General features: G+C 40.3%; 1 protein-coding gene across 3 annotated transcripts in view; it reads left to right on the top strand.

Moving 5' to 3' along the window:
• Window positions 1–15,693, top strand: part of LOC134213586 (transcription factor hamlet-like) — a 376,122-nt gene extending 360,429 nt beyond the window's left edge. For all 3 annotated transcript variants that reach the window (XM_062692785.1, XM_062692784.1, XM_062692786.1), the window contains one exon: window positions 13,495–15,693. In XM_062692785.1, the coding sequence (XP_062548769.1) occupies window positions 13,553–14,959 (1,407 nt within the window). In that variant the 5' untranslated portion in view covers window positions 13,495–13,552 and the 3' untranslated portion in view covers window positions 14,960–15,693. The remainder of the gene's footprint in view (window positions 1–13,494) is intronic.
• Window positions 15,694–20,863: the final 5,170 nt, after the last annotated feature.

The following is a 20,863-nucleotide window of genomic DNA, read 5'->3' as shown; positions in this document are numbered from 1 at the left end:
TAGCAAGCTTATAGTGGTTATCTAGAGAGGGCCACTTGGTCATATCTTACTCTTATAGTGGTCATCAGAAGGTTGCCGTTTAATAGCTAGTTTTATTGTAAGGTCTTATAATTTGATCTTGAAAACCATTCCTAGAGCGGAATAAAACTTGAAATGTTACTTGGGATAACACTTGTCAAATCTCCATCGTTCACTGATTTACTGGTCAATTCAAATGATCATTACTTGACCAATCGATCACTAGTGGCGCACGCATCGTATTTGCTCGAGTTTGACATTTGGTCACTACCGCCATTTGGTTCGTGATTTGCCCAACTAACTGAAATCAACAAATGTCATGGCTTTATGCAACCAGGAGATATTTGTACTGCAAATCCTAGAAAGGTAGTTGGTTTTATTAACAAACAAAAAATCAGAGAGTTTAATCAGTCAGCGATAAATCAATTTAAAAAAAACCTAACTTAATTCACCGAGTGGTGATACTGCCTTTCTCGCATTTAGCCAAGACACCAACCTTATAAAAAAGTCAGTTTCAAATATTACGGTTTTTTTTCAGCAAGTAGTACCAGAGTCAAGTATACGGTTTTACTACTGTTCAGAATTTTTCGGATGTTCTCTAAAGTTCGTTGGGAACAAACTGCAGACTTAAAAAAAAACTTCCAGAAATTCCCAGGAACTCTTATGAAAATAATTCAAGGAATTCCTTCGAGTACCATCAGAAATTCCATTCCCTCTGATATTACTGCGGAATTTCCTCCAAGAATTCTTTCCACAATTTCAGGACTAAATTCCAGGAACTTCCTTAAGCATTTTCGAACGAATTCCCAATGAAATTTCCAAAGAAACAACTAAAAGAATTTCAGACATTCTTAAATGTCTCAAAGAATTCCTTTGGACATTCCTCCTAGACCTCTTACGAAATTTTCTCCACTACTTCGGCGAAAAATCCAGAAATTCCATTGGAAATTCCTTAAGACATTCTATCAAAAATTCAAAGTAGGGATTCGAAGAAAATTTCGAAAATTTCTTCCGAAATTCTTTTAGGAATATCTTCGGAAATTGACCTTTCCCATCAAACATTTTTATTCGCTCAATCGTTACTTTGGCTTATTAAAGCTCAACTTTTCCAAAGAACCTATATTTTTCGACGCCTCTAAGTATTTTTAAAATTTAAAACAAAAATCAAAAAAGTTCAATTTTTGTGTTAGTCAATTCGGTTCGTGTTTCCATTCCTCACAATTGATAAAGTCGTTGACGACCATGCCTCGGGAGACTAGGTCGCCAGTTTTCTGCTTGCCAGCAACATGGTTCCAGCCTGCTCCTTGGAGAGCAGATTGAATTGATGAGACACGATTGCCAACAAATGTCTTCCGGGTGTTAGGTGGCGCACAAATCCATTGAAGGGTTACGATGGAATCGCACCAGAAATAGGAAGCGGATATTTCGATTTGGAGTGCATCGACGTTCTTAGTGTGGAGTTTCGTTGCGAGATCAGCAGCCCAAAGCTCTAGTCGTGGAAATGTAACGCGTTTCAATGGAGAAACTCGGGATTTCGACGCTAACAGATTTACAACAATGATGGTATGGGTCATTCAGCATTGGTAATTGTTGGGTGTAGATTTTCCATTTATCGGCGATCGTGCCAGATACTTCATCGTCCCAGCCGCAAGGCTGCAGGAGCTGCATTAGCATTTTCAATCGGTCCTTGCGTTGGTCGTAATGTTGTTTCAAAACGAAACACATCGGCTTCGGGCTGCCATGCTTATCCCCAAGGCCTTGATCGTTTCATCCCTATCGAACTTGATTGTTGACTGAGTCCCGATCTGGTCAGCTTCTAGTCCTTGTAGTACTTCTAGCTTGTTCGATGTCCATTTTCGCAAACAGAATCCACCCTTTGCCATCAATTCTCCCAATTCGGTCCTCAGTTGGATTGTCTCTCTTGCGGAATGAGCTCCGCCGATAAAATCGTCGACGTAAAATCCATTTAGGAGTGCTGGTTCTCCAAGTGGATATGCTTTTCCTTCATCATCGGCCAGTTGCAAGAGCAATATAGACGGCTCCATGCCGTAGGTTAGGAGGTGAGGAGACGATACGTTTGCACTGGATCAAATTTATTGAAGCGAAAAAGGATTTGCTAAAATGATGTGTCGTCGGAATGATGTAAAACCTGGCGATACATTTTCGCCACATCGGCTACCAAGGCCACTGGTAATGTACGGAACCGGAGACACACACAGATAGAAAAATCCACTGAAATATACGCTCAAAATCATGCACATAAATGGAACGCCATTATTAGCGTAATTCCACACGGGATATAGCCTAAATGTATACAATATTTGACGTGAATCGTCAATATCGCATACAAGTTGTAAGCAATCTTGTTAGCAAGAGGACCATTTCAGCGCAGAATAGCGTAAATTTCCGCATTCCAAGTTTTACGCGCTGATTATTTTTCATTATTTCTTTCTGTGCATGTCGTGAATATCGTCCTGCACTACAGGTCCTATATAAGAAGTGTCTCATTCATGGAGTGGCCAGAGGATGATTTGGCGGATGCATCGAAGACGATGCGTACTTTTGTCGTCGAACTGAACTCTTTCAGTACATGGTGATGAGGTAGGAAACATTGTCTCGAGCTTTCATCTTCCTCGGAGACCAACCACATATGATTCAAGTCGAAGTATTCTTGCGATCGAGCTTACGTTCGAGCAGTTCAAATCGCCGATTTTTGAGTTCTGCTAACGTGGAAGCTGATACTTGTGGAACTGATTCGTTGGTAGCTACGTTGGTTTGCACAGAAGACTTGGAAGCATTCGACGAAGCCGGAAAAGTAACATTGGGTCTGCTGGAATTGTCCACATAAGCGTTGTGGATGAGCGAATGGTGGCGTTTCTGGCAAACTTTACAACTGTACTTGGAATTGCAGTTTCGCGCAAGGTGACCGTTGCGGAAGCAATTGAGCCCAAGACGTTTGGAATTAACGATACTCTTTTTTTTGGAGATCAACATCTTTTCGAATTTGTAACACTTGATTAATTGATGACGTTGATCGCAGACATAGCATTTCAGGGATGAACTTTCGACGGCACCATGGGAAGAAACTTTCATCGAAAACTAGCTTTTGGGAACAAAAAAAACCTGGTTGCTGTGCCTGGTGATGCTGATTGACGGAAATCGATTCAAGGATCCGAATACGACAGTGAAGGAATTCGACAAGGTGCTTGTAGATAACAGCATTCAAAGTAGACGCATAGTATTCCCATGCCTTCAAAGTATCATCATGAACAGGATGAACTCCAGCATGGTGCTCCATGACTCCATCCGGTCACCAAGTTGACCAAGAATCTTCATATGCCCTTCGAAATCGTCAATTATTGCATGCAGGGCAAATGCAGGGTCTCACTTCATCATCTGACAGTCTCACAAGGCTTGTAGATGACGTTTCCTCAGCAGATATTCGTTCGCAAAACGGTTGATTTGAGCATCTCATACCAACTGGTAATTAGCCGCACTGATCCCAATCGACAATGAGATAGTAGGTAGTTTTAGACCCTTTAGAGTGGAAGGAGCCCGAGTAGCGAGGGAGAGAGAGATTAGCTTGCATAGAAATAGTAGCCGGAAGTTTTTTTTTTTTTTTCCCTGTTGGGTATCTTAATCACTGCGACCATTTGTTAGATCTATTGTGATATATGCCCCATTTGATCTAGTTTTGTCAAGTTGACGCATCATTACTATTTAGAGCAATTGCATTTCCTTGACTACCAGCGTTATCCCAATGCGGTATTATGGTTCTGATGAATCGTACTACCATATTGGGACTTGTTCTCCAAACTTCTGAGGGTTCTATAAGCCCCCTATTGAAGAACTGTAATCTCTTTCTAAAAATTGCCGGACAATGGCATAACAGATGTTCCGAGTCTTCTACATGTGTGCCGCAGAAACGACATACATCATCTTGAAGTTTTCCTAACAGATTCAAGTGATATCGGCTCGGGCAATGGCCTGTTATAAGACCTGTATATGTGTTAAGATCTTTTTTTGAAAGATCTAAAATTTTGCGAGTGATAAATGCGTTTGGTGCGATGAAACGTTTAGATTGCCTCGCAATCAAGGTGTTTTTCCAGATGTCCTCTATTTTAGAATGTTCCCAAGATTTGAGTTCCATTCTAAGATAACACACAGGTACACCACAAAATGGTTCGGGACCTATGAATTGTCGAGATGAACCAAATCTGGCCAGCATATAAGCTTGTTCATTGCCTTCAATGCCAAAATGACCAGGAACCCAATACAGGTTCACTTTGTTACGACTACCCAAGGTTTGGAGTGACTGAACACATTCCCAAACGAGTTTGGATGTGCATGTTGCTGATTTCAAAGCATTCAATGCTGCTTGACTGTCACACATTATGCAAATATTTGAATGCCTGTAATTTCGGCGTAAGCATAAATTAGAGCATTCAAGAATAGCCTGAACTTCAGCTTGGAAAACAGTTGGCCACTTGCCCATGGAAATCGAGATATTTATCCCTGGGCCAGTTACGCCTGCTCCAACTTGATCGTTTAGCTTTGAACCATCGGTGTAAAATACAATTGATCCTGAGCGAAGACTTGGTCCACCGTTCGCCCATATATTTCGCTCAAGATCGTTTCGCTCAAGATTCGCTACATCAAAGCATCGATAAAAATTGTATTTTCTCCTCATCCAATCATCATTGCTTGTGATAAGTGAGTTGATACTTATTTTGTTTAGAATACTAAGATGTCCTTTTAGGTCACCTTCGAAGAGGTTTGAATCTCTCTTGACCTTCAAAGCACTCTTCTCTGCTTCTAATTGAATAAATTGATCCAATGGTAGCATGTGGAGCAAAGCGTCTAGCGCTTTATTCGGCGTGCTCCTCATTGCACCAGTTATTGAAAAGTTTAGAGCGTAGAAAAGCTTTTATTTTGAAGAGTTGCAATTTCCTCCTATGTGTCCTCCAATTCGGCTTGAGCTTCTTCCAACCCCTGCCAGAGCACGTCCTGGTTTTCCAACTGCAAATCCACTTTCAGCTTGTCCCATTCCTCCTGGTATTGCGTCATGAATTGCACCGCACGTCCTAGCGAGGCGAGCAACGTGGTGCGACGGGATATCAGCACTTACTTCCGACGTTCGTCGGCCATCTTGAAGGGACAATAAACCGAAGAATAGAACCTAGCTTACGAAAAATACCAAGAAGCACTGGCGCAAACAGGACTAATGACTTGGAAAGGTTCTCACCTGACCAAGGCAAATTCAATGCCTTGTATGTTAATTATAAGCAGCAACACAGCAGTTGGAGTACGGATGGATCAAAATCTCGCACAGCGTGTGCCAAGGCGTGGTTGCGATATAGTAGCTGGCACTACAACTGGAACTTTCTATGACGTCAACGGAACGATGCACATACCACGGCGTGGTATTGATCAATTGATCATAGGAAGTACGTTCGTGGGGAACTGAAGTCGTTCGCAATCTGGCGGGTGGTGGATTCATTGCACTGCTTCGATCATTCAGCAACGATTCGGCATGCACATGCAAAGCATAAAAATCTCAAAAGCGCCAACAAAATCGGAATACATTAGTTCAACAGGCAATGACCTTCTACCGACAAGCTCGGTGGTGTAGTGGCTACCGCTTCTGCCTTATAAGCAGGAGGTCAGGGGTTCAATCCCAGGCTCGTCCATTTTCTACTTTGTATTTCTATCTTAGTTATTTCTGTGTTTCACGTTCTACCAAACCGATTCTTACTGTTATAACCTTCCCCATACAATCCCAAAACCTCCCGTGGCAACTATGAGAGGTCGTAGAGTTCTCTGCATCTTTCTTAGGTAGGTGTCCAACTAACCATCCTTACCCTTCCTCAGTATTCGCAAGGACGAGGCCAGGACAGATCTCGACTATTGGAGAGTGCAATGCTGCATTAGTCCCATATCTGTGGTAACAGATGAAAGTGATGCTATTCTCATACAATAGTCTTGGCTTGTACCACCTACGAATTTGTACGAATAATTGCTCAATGCTAATGCTAATAGACAGGCAATTACCTTCTGCCTGAACTCAACACGCCTTGTATTTCATAAAAATCCAAGGAACTGTTGCAGAAATTCGAAGCACCAGATGGCACAACAGCCGGATATCGATTAGCGTCACTAGGCCACAACAGGCTATAGAAGCATTCAGGTCAATGGCAGTACATTGAATACCGAGACGATTTCGATGGTGTCGGATCGGTTCCAGGACAAAGGACTGAATAGCTGGCATTGTCCTTAGTGCGGCGTTAAAAAAGGGCGAGTCAGACCAGCTTCGTTGTCCGGTGGACGGATGCAAAGACGATCGGCGATATCTTCAAGGATGGAGTTGCCACAATCCTGGTGACGGCACCAGCTTATGTTGCTCCAACGGCTCGATAGCGGTAGGATGTGGCCTCAGGACCCTATTGGAATGCCCTAACTCACCAGCACAAGATCAATTTTGCCAGACACTAAGTAACACTCAGTTAAATACGGCGTACAAATATACAATTTACTTTATTGGCACTACTTATGAGTTTCCTTAATGCGACTGTTTTATTTGGGCAACGATTATCGACTGATTCTATATAATTTTAACAGCTGAGTAGATAGTAGGTTCGTGTGTCGATGAGCAATATAGCTAAGTGTATAAAACGATATTTCTCTTCCTCAATCCCTCAATAGACCTGCCGTAAAGCTAGTTTTACATTTATTACTAATCCTAAACAAATTCGGAATGATTTTTCGAAAATTTCCCTTATCCCTTATTTGAATTTCCAAATAAATGTCTAAAACTTTCTCCGAAGTAATTTCAAGAAAACGTTCGGGTATTCCTTAAAAATACTTCAAATTTTTTTTAAGAAATCCATTGGAAGGTCCCATTTTTTTATTGAAATTCTCTTCAGAAAATTCCTTTAAGATTTCCTTTAAAAAAAAACTTCCGGAAAAAAATCTTACAACATGGAATAATTCCTGCAGAAATTTCAAAAGATTATTGTATGATGTTACTGAAAGGATTGAATTTTCCTTTCGGAATGTCAAAAAGAATTTCTGATGTAATTTTATAAATTATTCCTGAATTAAATTTTGGTAAGCATATGCGGTATTTCGAAAAATTTCGTTTAAGGTGGTTCGGAACAAAATTGCGCGGAGTTTGAGTAAGACGTAATCTGATTTTTTGATTTCGTTTCGTTAATTTATATAAATTGCACCATCAAAAATTAGTTTTTAACGAAATTTAACGGAATTCCGCGGAATATCTGTACTAATAAGTAAAAGTAATATCATACTTCAAATTACTCAAAATTTCGGCTGCGCCGCTGAAAAAAAATCATAGAGGCTGTTTTTAAATTTTGAGGCCTATACAAGTTTTTTTTATATATATTGACACCTACTATTTACGTAACCTCATTCCGAGTAGACAAAACCTTGCGTATTTAATTTTCTTCTAGACAACGTCTTCAGGAAATGTTCAACACAAAACTAAAAGCATCTTTTACCCATCTAAGACGAATTAAGTACTCTCCATTTAATTCCACCAATTATTTTTAATATTTTTGCAGATACATATTTCGACCACAACTGTGTGGTCGTCTTCAGTGTCTTGTACTTGACTCGACTTGGAGTACTTAATTCATCTTAGACGATTAAATACATTCCACTAAAAAAAGCTTAATATATTTTTCTGAGCATCTTTTACTTAATTTTTGTGATATCCTTTTTTTTAACGAAAATGAGTCGGATTTAACGCAATTTTTAGTACGTCAGGCTTAGAGTGCAAATGTTCGCAATAAGAATTAGTTATATTCACTGGCGGAGGCAGAGGTGGGACACTAGAGTGATTCAAATTTTGACTTTTTCGCTCCCCTATGCTTAAACGATTGTTTTTGCTTGTTTAATAGTCCTCCCAAATTTTTAGCTGATTTGGATGTAATTTGGTTGTGCACGTGCCGTTTGAAGGCTATATGAAAATTACTATGAGAATTGCCACTTATGTAAAGGATCGTTTCGTTAAGCAGCCCAGAATCTATTTGAATATATTTAACGCATCGCCATCATAGAATAGATCCTAATCCGAAAGCCAGTTGTTGTTGCGAAGCAATCTGACTTTTGTGAGCAAAATTATAAAGAAAACAGAAAGGCTCATTATTGATATTGATGTTATTCTTTTACGTGTTAAATTGAATTTCCCACAATTCAGTATTTCCCTAATCACTTTTGTTGCCAGCATCAAATCGTTTAGCAACAACGACGATATTTTCCCTTGTTAAATTTCCTATGTTGCTAACGTATTCATACATTTTTAGAGTTTAATGGGCAATGATGGGGAACGGTTTTTCACAAAAGTTACTGTTTTCATAGTAATTTTCATACAAGCTTCAAACTGCTTGTGCTCAGTCAAATTACATCCAAATTAGCTAAAAATTTAGGACGATTATTAAAGTGGCAAATGCCATCGTTTAAGCATAGGGGAGCAAAAAAGTCAAAATTTGAATCACTCTAGTGGGACACCACACGATGCAATCACACCATTGTTCTCATAGGTTATTGTTCTTGCGCCAAGTGGTGCCCCACCAAATAACAATAGCTGGCGACGCCAGTGGTTATATTGATAATTTTGTCTAGCAAACAAGGTCGTGGATTCCTAGCGCCCTTTACGAAGTTTTTTCTGGGCGCCTCTTTCTTACTAAAAGCCTTCCCCACCACTTACTAGGTTTCAGCGTATGAGTAAGCACTGTTCAAGAGTTAAGAGAGCATGAAGAAGGCCCTAAGAAAAACAAAATATGCAACATTTCCCATTCAAACTACAATTCGAATCTCACCGAAAGTCTGTGTTATCTGTGATATAACAGTCAATAACCCAGTAACATTTTGGTTTTATGGTGGTTTTATATCACTTTTGAAGAGTAAGTTATGGTCCACAAGCGCGTCATTAAACTTAAAATGTTTCTTGGGTATTCATCGAATCATCTAAATATACATACAGTCCTGAATGTTTAAAATTTTGTCATATTGTTTGACTATTTGCACAAAGATTGGCATCAAACCACTACACAAATCCGTATTTTTTGAATGAGTATTTGTGGTATTTCCCAGTGTTGCACTACTACGCCGGTGGTAAATCATTCAGAAAGCTCTTTTCATCGTTCAAATTTTCTTGTGCCTTAATTGAAGAAATTGACGTACTTTATAGTACATCACAGAGAAGAGGGATTTAGAAAACGTGACAAATCATATCTCGGCAATAGTTTTATAAGGGCGTAACTGCATTTATCGATTTCTCTTCATCTATTTTTATTTTTACGTTAATAACGCAAAACATTCAAAGCTATAACCATGATTGTGCTTCTGAAGAAAGATGTAACCATCCTCAACTACCTCAAACTATAAAATCCATATCAAACTATCTACATTCGGTGCATTGTTAAAAAAGAAAGCATCGACGAAGAGAAATCGATTAACTCAGTTACGCCCCTTACGATCTAAGCGTGAGATTGGTCGATGAACGGATTCGCTATCGAATCTTTGATAGCTCTTGCTGATTGTATTGCGGATACTTCAACATAATCGATAAATTTTAAGGTGAAATAAAGGTTTTAACATAATTATATATTGTTTGCCAGCTTCTTCCGCTCAGTACATGACGACAATCCTCCTCCATTGGATCAAAGCTACATCGAAAGTCTTCCGTCGTATTCCGTCCGGCTTCCTCAAGTCACTTTTAGCAATGCGGATATTTTTGAAGCTCTCAGCTCGCTTGACACATCAAAAGGTCCGGGACCCGATCACCTACCGCCCACCTTCATCAAACAATGTGCTTCATCGCTGGCAATGCCCATTGCTTCAATTTTCAATCGATCTATAAGCGATAGTGTTTTCCCGGAAGCTTGGAAGCTTGCTTCGATCGTTCCCGTGTACAAATCCGGTAACATACATAGTGTAGAGAACTACCGTCCGATATCAATCCTTAACTGTTTCGCCAAAGTTTTTGAGAGTCTTTTGCACGAAGTATTATACCCAGCAGTACAGTCTGTCATCTCCGAGTATCAACATGGGTTCATGAAAAGCGCTCGACCACATCCAACCTAATGGTATTCACTCATACAGTGCTAGACGAATTGGAGAACCGTAGCCAGGTCGACGCTATTTATTTTGACTTTTCAAAGGCGTTTGACAAGGTGCCACATGCACTAGCGATAGAAAAACTTGACCGACTTGGCTTACCTACTTGGATCATTCGGGGGTTAAAATCGTACTTATCCTCTCGCAAGGCTTTCGTCAAAGTACTTGGCGCCAAGTCTGATGCCTATGACATTCCCTCTGGAGTACCGCAGGGAAGTATTCTAGGTCCGCTCATCTTTATTCTTTTCGTCAATGATCTATGTAGCAACCTGAGCTCTGGAAAACAGCTTTATGCAGACGATTTGAAAATATACCGTGTCATAAAATCGCTCGTAGACTGCTGTGCTTTACATACTGATATTGTGAATGTTGCAAACTGGTGCAAAATCAATGGTATGCAGATGAACCCGACTAAATGCAAAGCCATAACATTCACTCGTTGCCGATCTTCTATAACCTATGACTATTGTCTGAATCACAGCGTTAGAGGGTTACATCGATCAAAGACCTTGGAATCGTTCTCGACAGTAAGCTTCGTTTTACGGAACATTTATCAGTTACCATTGCTAAGGCCAATGCTATGCTTGGATTCTTACGGCGGAATACAGCACAGTTCGATGATGTCCATGCTCTCAAATCATTATATTGTGCATTAATTCGAGCATACTAGAGTACGGAGTGCAAATCTGGGCTCCGTATCATTCCGTTCACATTGAACGCATCGAGAGAATACAAAACGCTTCATCAACTACGCCTTGCGCCGCTTACCATGGAACGATCCATCAAACCTGCCTCCATACCGAAATCGTTGTGCTTTGATTGACTTACAACCAATGGCAGACCGTCGAGTGATGCTTCAGAGGATGTTTATTTTCGACGTCATAACGTGCAACATCGACTGCCGTTACATCCTGGAGAACGTTCGATTTCATGTACCGTCTCGTCAACTCAGGAATCGTCAACTGTTATGGATCCGTGGTCACCGCACACACTACGGTCAAAATAATCCATTGGACTTATGCTGCAGACTATTCAACGAAGTGTGTTGTTTTTTCGACTTTAATGTTACCAAATTAGTTTTTAAAAATAGGATTAAGTCAAACAATCAGTCTGTGCAATTTACAAGTTGAAGACCATGTACAATAAATAAATAAATATATCCCTTGTCATAAGACGAGTTTATACAATCCCATTGAATTCCACCACTTAATTGTATCTTGATAGATAAGTATTTCGACCTCAACAGTAAGGCCGTCTTCAGTGTCTCATACTTGACTCGACTCGAAATAATTTAAATTTATATTTGTAACAGCCTTTTATGACTTCCAAAAATATAATTTAAAATGCGTACATAAGCAATTTAACAACAATTTGGAGGAAAAAAATAAAATTTCGTTTCGAAAACTTTCGTGGTTTCGAAAATAAACCTATATTTCGTTTCGTTTCGTTTCGCCAAGAAAAAGTGTATTATCGCATACCCTTAAATTTTGGAAAGATTTCTGAAGGATTTGCTGAAGAAATTCCCAAAGCAAACCGAAAAGATTTTCTAAGAGAATTATTTAAGGAATTTCAAATAAATTCTTACATGAATTTACAAAGGATTTTCCAGTGGAATTTCCAGAAAAATACCTATTGAAATCTCCAGAGAAATTTCTGGTATTATACAAAAAAAAATCGAAAATAACTCCTAGAATGTCTTCGGAAGTTTCTCTAGAATTAATCAAACTTCTAGGAAAACCAGTTTTTTTTTTCAGAACAATTTTGACGTAAGTATATAATTAAACTTCAGGGAAAATATTACCTTCCCCCATGCTTAAAATATATTGTCACTGCTTCTATCCCTCGCTTCGTAAGTTCCCTTTCGACTCATATCACTGAATGGAGAAAGTAAATTCCATTTTGTAGCCGGCTGAAGTCCCACAGTGAATATCTGAAGACGCCATATCTCGTGCGCCTTTCTTTCCGAATCCCGAAACAACAAACAGCATCCCATCGACATCGTACAACATTAGCAGCAGAAAAGAATGATCTCTATTATATGCGCCGATGTTGTTCGGCTGCTGCTGGCTGGCCGGGTCGATCCGGATCGACAAGAGGACTCCTTTTTGATGAGTTTGTGCACTTTCTTCGCGTGATGAGAGCGCGCGCGCGAACTTACCGAAGACCCTGCCGTTGTTGGATGGAACACTGTTTTGGAGAGGTCTGCAAATAGACATGCCACGCGATGTTTATGACCGCGGTTTCTGTGCTGAATGAGAGAAAAGTGTTTCTCAAACTCCAGGACTAAATTTATCACCAATTATGAGTGGACTCCTGTTCCAAAAATAATTTCAATTTTGACACTGGATGAGGTCATTTAACTATTATGTGATAGCATTTTGACCTTATAACAAGTTCTTAATGTAGTTTTTTCTTTTCATGCATCCAGATCAACGAAATGGTGTTTGTTCTTCTATGAAGACTTTACTAGCTTCTCTATTATTTATAGACAACCACGAATATGAGTTACAAGAACCATAATAAAATACCCTAAATTATAATTGCAAATTGAATACTTGTCGTTGAAAAGTGGATCATGTTCCACCATTTGAGAACTGCCTTGTCCCAATACAATTTTCTACAAAATACAGGCCCAAGTCAGGCACCCACGTGCCGTCGTTCAAGTGATCTCGTACGTAGCCTCTCCCCTTCAAACGTTCAATGGTAAACATAAATGAAAATCTGGAGCGAAGGGCTTTGGCCCGTCGATATGGGACAGGAAGAAACCTGGGGAATTGAGCAGCGCACTGAAATTGAATGTGTAATGGAAAGCGATAGATTTATGCGCGACGTTTCTAAGCGAGTTCAGTGCACCGCGCGCTGTCTAATACCATTCCGACCCTGGCAGCCTGGCAGGCACATGCCCGTTGTGTGGTCAGACAGAACAGCGTGATGGAATTTCCAATTTGTGATTCCTCCGGTGCCGCCCATTCCTCAGTTTTACCCCGGTTAATTGGAACAGGAAGAAAAGCGAGGTCTCATATGAATCCTCCCGTTGTGCAGTGAAACATGAGGGAGTGGGGAACGATCGCTTAAGAAAGGAGACGTTGTGCGGCTCCCTTTGTCAAGATCTTCCCGGCGCACTTCACAATATCAAATCGTAATGGCTATTCAAATATTGGCTTGGCGACAGTTGGGATTTATTTCCTCAATTGTAGGCTACAATTGTGTTGAATGCGGTTTATTGTTTTGCCATCAGAGCTTTCTAAACACACATTATTCCTACAGCATCGTTTTTCAGACAGAACACAATGAATGACTCAATTAATTTTTGCTTCTCTTTTTGTTCCATTGCAGGACCACGCTTCTCTGAATCGGGGAATGCCAAGCGAGATCGAGTGCTAAGCGGAAAAAGATGCGAGAAAAAGACCATTCCCCAAGAAAGATGCTCCCCAGTCCCAAACAGGCGGCGGTCTACCCGCTTCTCGGCCTAGGGTCGACTATTTCGGCTCAGCTACCGTTCGACTTCTCCACCAGCAACCGATCCTCCTCATCCAACCTGCTGCACCAGCAGCAGAGTCTGCTCGATCAACCACTGGATCTACGAGTAGAACGCAAAAAGTCCTCCAACAGTAGCAGCTCAACCTCCGATGACGACGAAACTCCCCGAACGCCGGCCGATGATGGCGTCAAACCCAGCAGTGTGATATCCTTCCAAGACAACAATAACAACAACAATCTAAGCAATAACAACACCGACAGCAGTAATAAGAGTCCCAGCCCAATCCACCTAAACAATAACAACAACAACAATAACAGCGTAAAATATACCAACAACAATCACATCAATGTGAAAGATGAGTTCCGAATATCCAACCTAGCGAACCACAGCCCTCCAATTTTTCCACCTCCGGGGTTGAACCCCCTCATGCTGGAAGCGATCGCCAAGGCGGGACTACCCTTACCCGGCTACCGGAACTCCTTCCTCCCCGCTCGGTCACCCGTTTCGTTTGATCTCCAACGGTTATCCCAGCTGCGACAGCCCAGCAACGGAAACGGAATCCCCAACAACAATAACAACAACACCAACAGTATCAACCATAACCTGCCACCCGGTGCCGCCGCCACCGCCGCCAAGAACAAAGACCGCTATTCGTGCAAGTTCTGCGGAAAAGTATTCCCTCGATCGGCGAACCTGACGCGTCACCTTCGGACGCACACCGGCGAGCAACCCTACAAGTGCAAATACTGCGAACGTTCCTTTAGCATATCGAGCAATCTGCAGCGCCACGTGCGTAACATCCACAACAAGGAGCGCCCCTTCAAGTGTGCCCTCTGCGAACGCTGCTTCGGCCAGCAGACGAATCTCGATCGCCATCTCAAAAAGCACGAAGCCGACGCGGCCGGACTGGGGCTCGGACTGGACGAGCGCCTCCGTGCGGCCCGACGAAACTCGCGGGGTATTCCGGAGGATTCCTACTTCGAGGAGATTCGCTCCTTCATGGGCAAGGTGACTCAGCTACCGATTCCGCTGAGGATGCAGCACCACCAGGCGGCGGCGGCAGCAGCGGCCGCTGCAGCACAACATCCCCAGCTACAGCACCAATCGTTGGCCCAGGTACAACAGCAGGCTCATCAACAGCAACAGCAGCAGCAACAACAACAACAACATCAGCACCAGCTGGATGCGAGTTCGTCACGTAGTTCGACGCCGTCGGATCCGGCATCGCCCGCCGGGAGTTCGCACAGTGCTCACCTGGAGATCAAGATGGAAACGAACGACGAGGACGAGGAGGATGCAGAGCAGGTGCAGGTTACCTGACCGGGTTCTGACGCGGAGTGTGTTTGAATGGGGGTTTCGGGGGTTGCCATACGGTAGATGATGGGGTGTGCGTTTCGTGGATGGTATGGCAGCTTTTTTATTTGATAGAAATCGCAATCCGTATCGGTGGAAATTTTGGTTCTGATAAATTTATTGATCTCCTGCCCTTAGAGATAAGTGCATTTGTGAGGAATTGAAAACGTCCCAGTTTGCTTGAGAAAGAAGTGTCTGATTCTGAGGCAAAAAACCATAGTTAATATTTTAAATCATGTATGAAATCTTGGCCTATACAGATTCTGCAAGGTTCCAATACAAAAGTGTAAGTCAGGGTTATGTTGAATCGCACCAAGTGCCTTTAAGGCTGACTTGTGATATCTCGTTCGTGAGAGGAAAACAAATAAATTCCTATCAAATCACGCGTACATTTTTTGTGGGATATCCCAAGTTATGGGATTGATGGATATTCGATACGGCCCCAAGAATTCAATCTCTCATTTATTATGATATCTTTCCAATCCATCCCTTTATCAATTTTGTCAAATCTTCAAAAAAAATCATCTAGGTTGAGACAAATTAAATTTTTTTTCCCTCAAATGTTTATATGAGTGACATATGAAGGATCAATTGGCCCCATTTTCGTAAACAACTTAAATGTAAATGTTATTATCCTAAAATTATGTCAGCTTTCCGACAATTTTTATTTAGTGTATTTATGGCGTTTTGGGTTTTTGCAGTGGAAAAAGCCATTTGAGCGAAAGCCAATTGACCAAGTAACATATTAGACCGAAAGCCATGTAGCTGATTTCCATTAGGTCAAATTGAACGTTCGGCCAAAAATGTCATTTGTCTGATATGGACATTTGACCGCAAATGTCGTTTAACCGAAAAGGTCGTTTATCAGAAAGGATCATTTGGCCGAAAATGTCGTTCAGCCGAAAATGCTATTTGGCTGGAATAATCGTTTGGTAAAAAAGTCCATTTGAGCATGATCATAAGCATTCATGACCGCACAATTCGTAGTTGCTACTCCGTGATTGACTAGAATTTGCAAAATTGTAAAGAGACCCAAATGAAAAGACCTGTCCATTCTCAATGTACACGTTTCGGCAGAACAAATATTTTCAGTCAATAACGTCCCCGCCCACGTCCTTATGGTCATATATAAAAGAGAAGGATTATTATTCCGACTCTAGAGACCGAGTAGTACCTCTACATCTCTACGATTGCCGTGGGATAAGATATTGTATTAGATAGGAATGATAATTTATCTGGATGCGGTAAGTGATGCGGTCTATGAAATGGATATAATTATGCGCATTGAAAACATTCTAAAACGTTCCTACTTATCGAACCAGCGTGCCAACCTCAGACACGACCAAACGTGTTCTAATTAATATATTTGAGGCCGCACAACGCAGAACAAATTTCTTCGGATGATCGAACGATCATGCATGGGGAAGATCTGCCAAATACGATATTTGGTTGAACAGGTCATTTGGCCGAATAGAACATTTGGCCGTAAAGGCCATTTGGCCGAATAGGACGTTTAGCCGAATAAGACATTTAGCCGAATAGGACATTTGATCGAATAGGTTAATTAGCTGAATAGGTCATTTGGCCGAATAGGTCGTTTGGCCGAGTCATTTGGCCGAAAAGAGTATTTGGCAGGATACGACATTAGGACGAATAAGAAATTTGGCCGAATAGGACATTTGGCCGAATAGGAAATTTGGCCGAACAGATCATTAGGTCCTCACTTCTTACTACTTATTTCCCACTACTCACTGTGAAAAGTGACCTTTTCGAATGATCTATTCGACCAAATATCCTGTTAGACCAAATGTCCTTTTCGGCCAAATGACCTATTCGGTCAAATGTCCTATTTGGCAGATGACCTGTTCGGTCAAATGACTATCGGCCAGATGAGTTTCGTCCAAATGGTTTGTTCGAGCTAGTGGCATTCGGCCAAACGAAGTGAAAAGTAAGACATGAGAAGGGACAAATAAGACGTGAGAAGTGAGCCGTTGAGATGACTCGTTTGTACTTCTCAATCCTCACTTTTTATTAATTTGGAGAACTGAGTGAGATATCTCACTCCTTGCTTTTTATTTTTCACTTCTCATTTCTTATTTCTTACCAATCAATCCCTTCAAAAAATTTCTACTAAACGACATTTTCGGTCATATAACCCGTTCGGAACAATGACATATTCGACCAAACAACCTGTTCGTCCAAAGGACATTTTTAGCCAAATCATCGATTCGGCCAAATAGCTTTCAATTTAATAATAATAGGAAAACAACCCACCTCATCTAATTTCCTGTAGTTCGCTAGTTTGTTATGTTGCTCATTTTATGTTTATTTCTGCAACATCGGCTGTAGTACGGATGCTAATTACTATAGATAATCGATAACATCCTTGAAGACAACTGTGAAAGAATTGTGAAAATCGCTAAGAAGACGCTCGGGAACCTAATGTTTGAAGTCATGCTTCTCACGATTTTTTGATCCTAGTTTTCGACATGCAGTCAGGAACATGTACTTCACAGCATTTAATTAGGTTCAGGTTTCTCTCAATACAAGTTGCCATACAAATGCTCGCATACTTGTTTATTATTTAAATCAACAAATGTGATCGAATTTACATAAAAAAGTTTACCATGCGTCTCCATATGCTGTTATGGTTATAAGTTTCTAAATAGTGTTTAATAGCCTTACCAACCGTTTCGACTAGGAGGCCCATTTTTACCTGAAGAATAATAACTTAGATAAGCGTAACAACGTAGCATTTTACCGAGCCTGTGACAAGCGTGGTGTTATCATCATCATCAATAGACATTAGCTTGTTAAACAAAAAAGCAGTTAGAAAAAAATTTGTGCCCGGGACATCCTGGCTACGATCTGGCAATGTGAGGATGTAGCCTGCATTTTAATCTATGCATATGCGAATAGCTTCAACGCCGTTAAAGCGATGAGCCCCCTCCTACTTTGTGACCAAATAATCTTGGAATTGTCCCAATCCATCAACTAACGCCAGTCACCAGTCGATTTTAGAGGACGAGAACTTCAAATGCAGCAATTAAACAATTCTAGGAGGCTAGAAGCAGTGGGGTGTAAATAACATTTTGGTAAAATTTGAGTTGACTAGAGTAAAAATGCTTTGGTTTTATAGCTTTGCGGCAATATATTGATATACGAGGAACTCTCCCTTACTCGAAATTGAAGGGACCATCGAGTTAGGGAGATATCGAGATAGGGAGTACATTTATATTCTTCTTTTTTTTTCCAAAATATCAAACTATTTCAAACTATAGCATGTGGAAATATGGCTTAGGGTCATTTGGCTGAAAGCAATTTAGCCAAATGCCATTTGGCCGAATATCTTTTTTTTTCAAATTAGGTGAAGTGAGAAGTGAGAAATGGGATGTTCGAAATGAGTACAGAGTAATGAGAAGGGAATACTAAGAAATGAAAGTGAGGAATGCGAGGTAAGAAGTGAAAATGAGATGCGATGGTTGCGAAGTGAGAAGAAAGAAATGAGTAGTGAGGAGTGAGAGAAGATAACTGGGATGTGAAAAGCGTGATATAAAATACAAAGGAGAAGTAAGACAGAAGAAAGAAGGAAAGAGGAAAAAGTAATATAAAACAAAGAGGAAGGAAAAAGGAAGAAGTGAGAAAGAAAAACAGGACGAAGGAATAAGGGAAAAGGAAGAAGAAAGATGGAATAGAGAAGAAAAACAAAGAAAGCGGAAGAAGGTAGAAGGAAGAAAGAAGAAAGAGGAAGGAATAAGGAAAAGGGTAAAGAAAAAAAACGAAGAAGGTAGAAGAAAGACGGAGGAAGAAGAAAAAAGGAAAAGGTTAAGGAGAAGAAATAAAAAGAAAAAAATAAGAAAGTTGGGAGGAATAAGAATTAATTTTGCAATTTTAACTTCTTATATATGTTTTCTCAACTATCACGTCCCACTTCTCACTCCTCGGTCCTCAGTTCCCACATCTCATTTCTCATCTCTCGCTCCTCATTTTTACCTTATACTTCTCACTTTTCACTTCTCACCTCTCACTCCTTACTCTGGAAATCTCAGTTCTCACTGCTCACTATTCACTCAGCATTTCGCTCTTCTCATTTTTTATTTCTCACTCCTTACTTTTCGCTTCTTACTTCTCACTTCTCATTTTTTTCTTCTCACTTTTCACTTCTCACTCCGAATTTCTCACTTCTTACTTCTCTTTTTTCACTACCCACTTCTCATTTCTTTTATTCCACTTCCTACTGCTCACTGCTTACTACTCACTTTTCACTTCTACATTCCCACTTGTCACTGCTTTGCTTTCACTTTTCACTTCTCATTTTTTACTTCTTATTTACCTCTTCCTTCTTTTCACTTTACGCTTTTCATTCCTTACTTTTCACTTCTCACTTCACAGCTCTCACTTCGAATTCATCTCTTAACACTTTTTACCTCTCGCTTTTCCCCTTTCACTTCTCACTTCTCACTGTTCAATACGGACTTCTCACTTAGCACTGCTCACTTCCTAATTCTTAATTCTCACTTCTCACTTCTTAATTTTTAATTCTCATTTTTCACTTCTCACTTTTAAAGTTATTATTTTTCATTTCTCATTTCACACTTCTTACTTCGAATTTCTCACTTCTTACTTTTCAATTCTCTCGTTTTACTCTCCACTTCTCTCTAAGCACTTCTCACTTCTTACATTTCGTTTCTCACTTTTAACTTCTTACTTATCACTTCTCACTTTCCTCTTGCCACTTTGCGCTTCTCACTTCTCACTTTTCACCTATCACTACTCACTAGGGTGCCTGGAATGTATGGGGAAAAAAATGTCATCGAATTTCAAAAAACGATATTGCTCACAAGTTTCATTGCCCCAAAATATGACCCCATGCAAAATTTGAGCTCAATCGGACATGATTTAGGGATGCCTAAAATTTATCAAAGTTTTCATATGTTTACCCATGAACGTTTTTCCATAGGGGAACCAAAGTAAAAGTAGAAAATCGATTTTTTGTTTTCGATGCCAAATGACTTAAAATGCATGAAACGTCGAGATCTGATGTTACTTCGAAACATTTTTTTTGGTAAAATCTATACTTTTTCTGGGAACATTTTTGGGATTTGGGACTTGGGACTTTCTCAAACGATGAAAATTTTTTCATCGAATTTTAACACCGGACGATACGCAAACGTTTTCGTACCCAAAATATTTCCCTATACAAAAATTGAGCTAAATCGGACATGATTTAACGGTGCTGAAAATTAATCAATTTTTTTCTCACAAGGGGATTTTTTTTTGTTTTTTGATGCCAAAGGACTCCAACTTGTTCTTCGGTTTACACTTCTTGCATTTTCAGTAAAAATTTCAAAACTAAATAAATTTTAGGCACCCCTAAACCATGTCCGATTGATCACAAATTTAGCATGGGGTCTTATTTTGGGGTAATTAAACTTGTGAGCAATGTCGTTTTTTGAAATTCGAAAATGTCATTTTCATTGGCACCCTACTACTCACTTTCCTTTAATCATTTTTAACTACTCGCAATCTACTTTTTCGGCTAAACGGCATTCAACCAAATAAAGCACACCGTGTATGTTGTTCATGTGAACTGTTTCTACGAACATCTACGAAGAAAAAATGCATTCAAAAATTACTTCGACTTAGAGAATATCGAGGAAGATATCGACTTACGGAAGGAGCGCAGTAAGCAAGATTCAATTTTTGAGGATTCAGACTTTGCATTTCTTCGATGAATGGAAAATATCGAGTTAAAGAACATCGAATTACTTCACAATAGATTGTATGTTATTTGTTGAAAGTCATTAGGCCGAATAGGACATTTGGTTGAATAGGACATTTAGCCGAATATGACATTTAGCCAAACAGGTC

The sequence above is a fragment of the Armigeres subalbatus genome, chromosome 2 (genome assembly GCF_024139115.2).
Source record: "Armigeres subalbatus isolate Guangzhou_Male chromosome 2, GZ_Asu_2, whole genome shotgun sequence".
Taxonomy (NCBI): domain Eukaryota; kingdom Metazoa; phylum Arthropoda; class Insecta; order Diptera; family Culicidae; genus Armigeres; species Armigeres subalbatus.
The sequence above is the reverse complement of the archived record's forward strand: the minus strand, read 5'-3'. Positions and strand labels throughout refer to the sequence as shown.